A 9,077-nucleotide genomic window follows, 5' to 3' on the forward strand; every position below is an offset into this window, starting at 1 on the left:
TCATCACAATACTTGCCACCCTTAAAGGGTCTTAAAATTGTGTATCTTAATACACATCTATTCACCATTAATCACAGGTTCAAATTATCACATACACACAATTTAAATCACCATTTCATAATCTCAATATAACAATTGATACAAAAAGTTTTATCACAACATGGGGAGTAAAACTCCTCAAATAATTTCACACAATTATACCAAAATCAATTAATCAAAATCATAGATATAAAAAAATAAAAACACCAAGATCACTCTATTTTATCAACCAATTTGCATAAAGACATCAATATTGTATTTATAATAATAAATGAAAAATTATAATTTAATAAACATCTCAAAATAAACCTAATTTAATTTTATAAGGATCCTCACACATGTTCATTCTAACTCCAATTGCGACAAATTCATTCCTTACCTCTAAGTGGGCTCACGTGTCTTTCAATAGCGATAGTGGCATCTCTAACAAGTTCCTGAGATTCCTCAATTTTTTTCCTTTGATTGCTCTAATAGGGTTCCCAAACGTCAGAGAGAAGAAAGGATTGAAGCCTCCATTTTATACTATCTTCGTGCGATTCTGTTTTCTCTCTCCATGGATATTAGTGAACAAATCCAAACGGTGAAGTTGTGCGGAATTGAATCAAGAACCACATATTAAAATTTTACAACAATCCAACGGTTAACAAATCCAGTATCATAGTTTTACCGAGATAATTTTGGATTTCTACGAGAAAAGAAAAGGCTACGATGCGAAGTGTATTTCTCTCATCTCCGACATGATTTCAAAATTCCTAACGGTGAGAATGTTCAAAAATGAGTTCTGAACCTGGTGCTCAAATTTCACGACAATCCAGAAAGAGGAGGCGTCGTCAGTGTGAAAACTGACCTAACATATCTCTATTTATAGTTAGAATACTCATAATCTATTATTTATTTTATTTATTTATTTTTATCAGTTTATAAAAATAAACTTTATTTTATTCCTTATCAAATGAATAAATTAAATATATATTTATTTTTTAAACCATTATTTTAATACAACTATTTTCTTTTATTTATTTAATTATAAAAATCTCATTATTTTTTAAAATTTTATTTATTATTTTTTTTACTAAAAAATATTTTTAATTTATTTACGAAAAATTGGATGTTACAAGAGAAAAATGTAGAAATAGTGTATATGTATTTTTAGGTTATAGCTATTCATTGTATTTCAGATATCAGCTTTTATTTGAGGGGGTATTTAGCTCTCTTAGTTTCATTTCCTGCTTAATGGTTTGTGGTTGGTTGCACATAAGGCTCCATGGTGTATGTATTTATACGTTCTCTTTTGGTATACTAGAAAGACATTACTAACTAAACTGAACTTGTTTCGTGGTGTGTGTGTTTTATAAGTGTTCACGAGAAAATATTTTTTTTATGCGTAGGAATAAAAAACAGTATGAGTTTATAATAACTCATCTATTCAATTCAATAAATTGAATTAGATTTTATTGATAGGGTAAGATGCACTTTGGAGCCTATAACATTTTTATGGACAATAATATAATCTAAGTTTACATGCATATATACAGTAATACAGATAGTGCGGTGTGTGTCACGTGAGGTTTAAGTCATTAAGTGCAATGATGTTGAAGTATTAGGCATATTGATTCATATTAATACTTTGCTACTATATGAATCTAGAAAGTTTTTTTTATTTGTTTTTTCACTTTAATAAATAATGGTAGGAAATTAGTATCGGTTATTATTTAAATTTTTCATGTATCTTATTTTTAAGGTACTTATTTATTTTAATTTAAAGGTAAAATTGTATTTTTAATCCCCCACGTTCTTATCTCCACAATTGGACGTTGACCATTAGCAAGTAATGTTGATTGTCATGTGTCACGTTCTTATTAGATGATGACTGTCACGTGTCATGAAAGATGAAATGCATTGTTGTTTTCATTGATTAACCAGAACATGACACGTGATAGTTATTATCCAATAAGAACATGAAACATGACAGTCAACATTACTTGCTAACGGTCAACGCCCAATTATGACATGCGGAACCAACATTGCACGCTTTTACAAAATAGGAGAATCCAATTCGTGAATAAATTAGGGGACCAAAAATACAATTTTACCTAGTCCTTTTTATGGTATTCTATGAAGTGCTTCAACCACTTCCATTCTTTTAATGGGTTGGAAACTACCTAACCCCACTTTCTTCTCACAAGTTCACAAATAAACAAAATTTCTTAATACTATTCCACTTCAAAGAGAATGAAATAATTTTTAAATAGAATTCATCTGTGTGTCTATATATATATATATATATATATATATATATATATATATATATAAATAAGGTTTAATTATCAATTTGATCCACAAAATATTTTAAATTATTCAATTTGGTTCCCAAATTTTTTAAATGTTCAATTTGTTTCTCAAGTTCTTAAAAAATAAATTAATTTGGTTATCAAATTTTTAAAATGAATGAATTTGGTCCTCAAATTTTTAAGAACTTGAGGACCAAATTGAATCATTCTAAATAATTTGAGGATCAAATTGATTCATTTTTAAATAATAAACTTGAGGATCAAATTGAACCTTTTAAAAAATTAAAGACCAAATTGATTTATTTTTAAGAACTTTAAGATCAAATTGAACATTTTAAAAATTTAAGAAACAAATTGAACCATTTAAAATAATTTGAGAACCTAATCGATAATTAAGCCTATTAAAATTGATTGATTGAGATGACGAAATTAATAATAGTTACTCCCTTTGACCCTAAACATAAGACTCCTTTTTCAATTTCATTTGTCTATTTTTATAAGACTCTTTTTAACATATATTTAAAATATAAATACATTATCTCTCCTATAAGCATTGGATAAGAAAATTAACACACATTAATTAACTAATTAATTAGGTGTGAAGACAATCAAAGAGAGATTATGAGTCCAATAAACTAATGAGTAATTTTGGTAAAATAATATAAATTATTAACAAATTTAATGTTACTAACTAAATTAACCAACTTTCTTAAAGCGTGTGAATTACTTAAAAAAAAACTTATGTTTAGGAACGAAGGGAGTAGTTGCTTCAAAAGAATTAAGAATAATAGAAAATTTAGTAAATTTTTAATATTATAATTTTAAAAATATAATTTTGGTTGTGTTAAGTCAAAAAAACATTTATGTTTTAAGACAAATTAAGACTCCTAATTATGTTGATAGGATACAAATAAATACAAAAGTTAAAAATTGTGTCTTATGCGATATCAAACCATGTTTCATGATCTTGCGTTTGGGCTATCAGATGAAAGCAAGTTTAAGCCATGATGTGATACAAGCATTAAATAATGACATTTTAAGACTTCATGTATTTCTCTATGTTTGAGATTTGTTTTGTAGAGACATTTTTCCAAGATTTATCAAATCCTATAAAGAATAAATGAAGCTTAAGTTCTAAAAGTGTTAAACATCAAAAGATGCACTTTACTACGACAGACTTGCTTTGATAAAAAGGAAGTGATTTTTCTGTTAAAGTGTCTTACACAAAAGTCAATTAGAGTGGTTTCACCACATTAGGAAGGGTGTACATTTAATTCAAATGCTCCAATGACCACATACATCATACGCAAAAGCTTAAGTGAAGAAAATCATCCGTTGTGAGACAACAAACACTTGAAGATAAATACTTATAAATTCCAGAACCTTTGAAGAAATCAACATACAGACCTACATGCTATCATTTGAATTTTCTGTGTAAAAAGCTTTTTGTAAATTTTTCTTATAGTTCTAAAAAACTCTCAAACACATCTTGAGAGAAAAGACTAAGCGCTAAGATTTGACATTCGTCTATAAGATGCTTAAGAGATAGTCATTGTGCAAACACAACAAAATTGTTTGATTTGTATAGAGTTAGCTATGACTTGATAAAAACAAAAAAAAAATACATGATTGTATCAAGCTTGAGGCAAAACTTGTTTTGTAGAGTCAAAAGTGACCGTGAAAGAATATTTGTAACTTTGAAAAGTTAGTAAAATTTGATGGTTTGGTACGAATTGGACATCATCTCTATGACTGAGATGAACCAATATAAATCTCTTTATTTATTTATCTTTCACATACATTGACTTAAAGTTTGAATTTGATTTTGCTTAATATTTGTTTCTCCTTGCAAAGTTTGTTTTAATCGTCTTAAAAGTTGTTTGCGGAATTTTATTATCTATTTGACAAAATTCTTTAAACAATAACTTTATTTTCTAAAAAAAAGCTTAAAATTTTTTAAAATCACAACTCAACCCCTTTTTATATTTAGGTTACATAAGTTATTAATTAATATACTATAAATTTGAGTTTTCGTGTTGAACATAAGAACATTTTCTACTCAATTACTTTTCTTTCTGATTTGTTTTTGAGTCAATCTTTACTTAGTATTTATGTTTTGAAATTCTCTAAAATTAATAATCATTATAGTACTCTTCTATACCATGTTTTCTTCTTAACATTTTTTTACATCTGAAACTAATAATTATTTTATTTTTTTCATTTAGATAAAGATTTATTTTTTCTCCTAAATTTCAGTTTTAATTAGTTTTCAAGTTTTCTCTTGATATTAAAATTTCAATTTCATTCCCATATCTCACCCTTTGAAAAATTAAATTAATTAAATTAAAATTTTAAAATATATTACTTTTCTTAAATATAAATTATTTATATTTTTATTCATGTAAAAATAATTATATATATATATTCCTCATATAATCTTATTTGTATTTATTTATATTTTTTAAATTTTGGTTAGTTAAATTAAAAAATAGTCGTGTCACTAGTCTTATCAAATGTTAAAGTATAAGGGCTCTAATACTTTTTGCGTTTAATTACTTGACAGATCTCTAAATTTTTACGAAATTTTCAAATAGTTGTACGAACTTTTTTTAATTGGATCCTAAACATGTAAAAATAATGGAGTGTTCTACATATCATAATTAAATACTTAAAATAAATTTTTTAGTACCCATGATAATTTTATCCTCCTAGAATAATATTCTCTTATAAGAAAAATAAAGGTGATCATTAGAGAAAGAAAAAAATTACATACACATCCCCTGTAAGCATAAGCATGGGAGTCGATGGTATGATTGGTATCAACTTTTCTTTTTATGATTTTGGGTGCTTTTTAGAACAAAATACCACTTGGGGATTTAGAAAATTATTTATTAGGTATGTGTAATTTTTGTCATTTAGGATCTAGATAGTCCAGTCAAAATAACGTCATTCTATGTGTAATTAATAGGATGTATCAACTTGATATGTCTATTATGTAAAATTGGTATTTAGCATTGACTTTTATTTTTTAGCATGGGTGTAATTGACTTTAAATACCTATTTTACATAAGAAGTACACTAAAGGGTGACACTTCTTTTTGGCTACACAAGTGTGATGTTACTTTGGCTGGTGTTATCTAGATCCTTAATTAGTATCACCCATGCTTGATAAATAATTATCTAAACCCCCAAAGTGGTATTTTGTTCTACAGAAACACCCAAAATGATAAAAAAATATCTTCCTTTTATCACATCTATAGACTGAAACATGAACTAACACTTATCAAAGATCAAGATCTTTATTTTTTAATAAAGCTCTAGATCTTCTAGACTTCTACATTTTTTTTCTTTGACTATTATGATTTTAGAAAAATATTCCTATAACTAGACGTGCTATAGAGGAAGAAAACCTAATCCAAAGCATTCAAGTGTAAAGTATAATTTGCCTTTTTAGGTTAATTGTTGAGATTTATATAGGGATGCATCATAACTGATCGATCTAATGTTCCTGAGAGGATCTATCATATCTGATATGTCTATTGCTACCAAATCCCGAGCACATATCACAAATGATTATGATTGCTTGCGAGCTATGGGTCTAGTGATGCATTCAGGCAAGACGTTAATCGATGATACGATATGGACGATTGGATTCTAAGCGTTTTGTCTAGGAGGAGACCGATTGAGTTGGACTCTTAAGCATATAATCGATTAAGAGAGTCAAATGAATGCTTGAAAAAAAAAATGAGCCGGTTAAGAATGCAAGCTTTACAGGTTGTGGCCTTGCGCACCATAAAGAGTGGTATTATTAAAAAAAATAAAGAAAATAAAGAGTGACATTTACTTTTCCAAAATCGTGGTAATAGAAAAAATTAAGAAAAAACACGGAGAGTATCTTTTTCCGATACCGGAAATACCGGTAACTCCCGTGGTAGGTTTTTTTTTTTTGTCAACGTAACCGGAAATTGCAAGTTTACGTTCAGCACGCTTCTCGTGACGTCACCCTCAGATTTTTATATTAAAAATTAAACGAAAAAAAACAGTTTAACGAAATATAATAAAAATGTGTGATCGACAAAGATTCTCCGATCAAGGGTCTTCGTTAGAGAAAAAAATCCTCTGCATCCGATAGCATACTTGTGTTCTGAAATCCCCGGCTAAATACTTATCCGAATTCACACTTTTTAAAGTGGCATTTTAATTTTTTTTTAAGGTTAGTTAAATTGATTTTTATTTAGGTTAGCGCTGACAACTTTAAGGTAGTTTATTGAATGTAAAAAAAAATATGGTTATTGTAATAATTTTATTATTTATGTACTTATAAAATTATTTTTTATCAATTTAATTAATATTGCTTCTCAATTTTGTTAATTATCTAATATTTTAATTCTCTCGTATTTCACAATTCTCTAATTACCCCTCTTGCTTTTTAAAAATTATTATTTTTCTTATTTCTTCACTTTTAATCTTTTTTTACTCCCCAACATATATGTATAATGATAATTGTTTTGATTTTCAAATCTTGATTGGGTGATTCAAAATATCATATCATATTACGATATATTAATATTAATAAAACTTGATTTGAATCCACTCCTTTATTTTTTATTTTTCCTTGATGACTTAACATATGATTCAATCCCAAGTAGCGAATAAACCTCTTTTCATTAGGAATTTGAATTTGTTGGGATGAAAAGCAAAAAGGCATAAATTCTAAATTCATTGGGGGCTAAGTGGCGTACGTTGTGATGATCACCCTCCAACAAGAAGGGGAATCTTGGAATCTAAGAAGGGGGGGTCCCACGCGCACCAGCGAGTAAGCGTGGAGCTGAGCACAGAGTGTAGAAACCCAGAGTGTCCACAAACGAAGACGAGAGAGAGTGAAGTGAGAAGAGTTGGTGGCGTGTGTGTGACTCAGACACTTCCTGTGTGACTCAGCCACTTCCTGACCTCTCCCTCTTCTCCCTTTTATCTTCATTCTCATTCTATTCTCCACACACACTCTCATCTTCTCTCTCTCTCTCTCTCGATGATGGCGCTGCACTCCGTGCCTTCCGTTTCGCACGTGCTGCGCCTCGCCGAGCCATTCCCTTCCCTCCACAACGCTCACGTGCTTCTCGACCTCGCGCCTCTCCGCCGCAAACCTAAGCGCCGCACTCGCAGACTCACGGCGTTTCCCTCGCCGTCGTCTTCGCCGCTCCGTCATTCCGCCGTCAAAGCCGTTCTCCACCTCGACCGCTCCACCGACAACAACCGCCTCCATAATTCCTCTGCTTCGTCTTCTTCCGATTCCAAACCGCAGGTCTGGTTCTGGTTTTGCTTTCGTCGTAACATTTTTTTTCCTTCTTTTTTCTTTTCTTTTTTTCATTTTTTGATTGTTTTTCTGTTTCGCGAGAAGTTGTGGATCGGACGATAGAACGGTAGAAGAAAGCGGTCTCGAATTTCTTTTAGTCATAATCGCGTCAACGCAACACTGTAGTAGAAAATCTCGCGAGATAATGAATTTGCTAAAATGAAAATGATAAAATCCCGAGTTGAACGATCACGAATTGTTGTGAAGAACTTGATACGACTTCATTTCGCCGACATGATTTTTCACGATCATTCTGATATAAACGATACTCTGTACTTTACAATATAAACAAGGGAGTTATAAAGGAAAATGCCATGGCTATTTAGAGCATGTTTGGTTTGTAGTTGCAAAATTACGTTTGAGGCAAAAGTAATTTTGCCAAAGGATCAGGACCATTGTTTTTGTTTTTATCCGTTGGATTTGCATTGAAATGCGTGCGTAACATTTCCAATTGCAAACCAAACATTCATTTTAGTTGGCAGGGAATTGGTTTTGTGCAGTGAATTTCCATGGCCTAATCACTCTTCACTTAGGATTGTTTTACGTAAAGATAGCTTCCGAGAATTTAGGTTGGAAAGGACATTCCAAAATTGATTGTCTTTCTTTGGAAAGTGAATGGTATAACCAGTAAACTGAAGGCAAGAGACCAAGTCCTTGATTGAATGACCTTAATAGGATCCCTGTTAACAACTCCTAAAAGTGAAAAATAAAAGAAACATCAATCACCAAGTGAAAGCAAGGGAATAGAGGCTCCCCCTATGGAATTGAGACTCAGACTCTTTGTTCACAATCATGAAAAATCTAGCAGTAGTTCAGAGAACTAGAAATCCAATTTCTCTATATAATGCTTATTCCATAATCTTGTATAAGAACAACCCCCCCCCCCCCCTTAACCCCCCCCCCTTAAATAAAGCATTTAAATAATTGGGAACTGGGTATGTTATTTGGACATAGGAATATATCAACCGGTCATAGAATGCCCAACATAAGGGTTTCAATTTCCTGGAAAAAACTCTGAAAAAAAAGTTAAAAATCTTTTTGGAAGTGAGACCATTGACTAGGAAAAAGCTTGGGGCTGAGAGCAACACTGTAGTTGCGCTATGCCCACGAGTCTAGAGCAATTGGTGTCCAACTATTGAATTATAGCTTTAGTGCCAAAACCTAAATAAAAGGCCGGGGGAGGTAAGAAAGTTCAATTCAATCTAATAAAAAAAATCTACAGCCGGATCACTGGCGACAACATATAATGGTAAGCGAGAATAGTGTCCCTATGCGCAATTCCCTACGCCCAAAAAGGAAGTCGATAAAACTAAATTGCAAGTTACGGTAGCTCAAAGAAGATTAAATAACCGGTATGTAGATTGCATAAACGAGAAACTATGAACCAAAGCGCC

The 9,077-nt window shown here is 30.6% G+C and overlaps 1 protein-coding gene across 1 annotated transcript in view; it reads left to right on the plus strand.

The window, feature by feature from the left end:
* Positions 1 to 7,238: 7,238 nt before the first annotated feature.
* Positions 7,239 to 9,077, plus strand: part of LOC548016 (ferredoxin-dependent glutamate synthase, chloroplastic) — a 28,109-nt gene continuing 26,270 nt past the window's right edge. Inside the window, exon 1 of the mRNA XM_006576724.4 lies at positions 7,239 to 7,632. Coding sequence (XP_006576787.1) covers positions 7,360 to 7,632 — 273 coding nt within the window. The 5' untranslated portion in view covers positions 7,239 to 7,359. The remainder of the gene's footprint in view (positions 7,633 to 9,077) is intronic.

This window comes from Glycine max, chromosome 3, assembly GCF_000004515.6.
Source record: "Glycine max cultivar Williams 82 chromosome 3, Glycine_max_v4.0, whole genome shotgun sequence".
Taxonomy (NCBI): domain Eukaryota; kingdom Viridiplantae; phylum Streptophyta; class Magnoliopsida; order Fabales; family Fabaceae; genus Glycine; species Glycine max.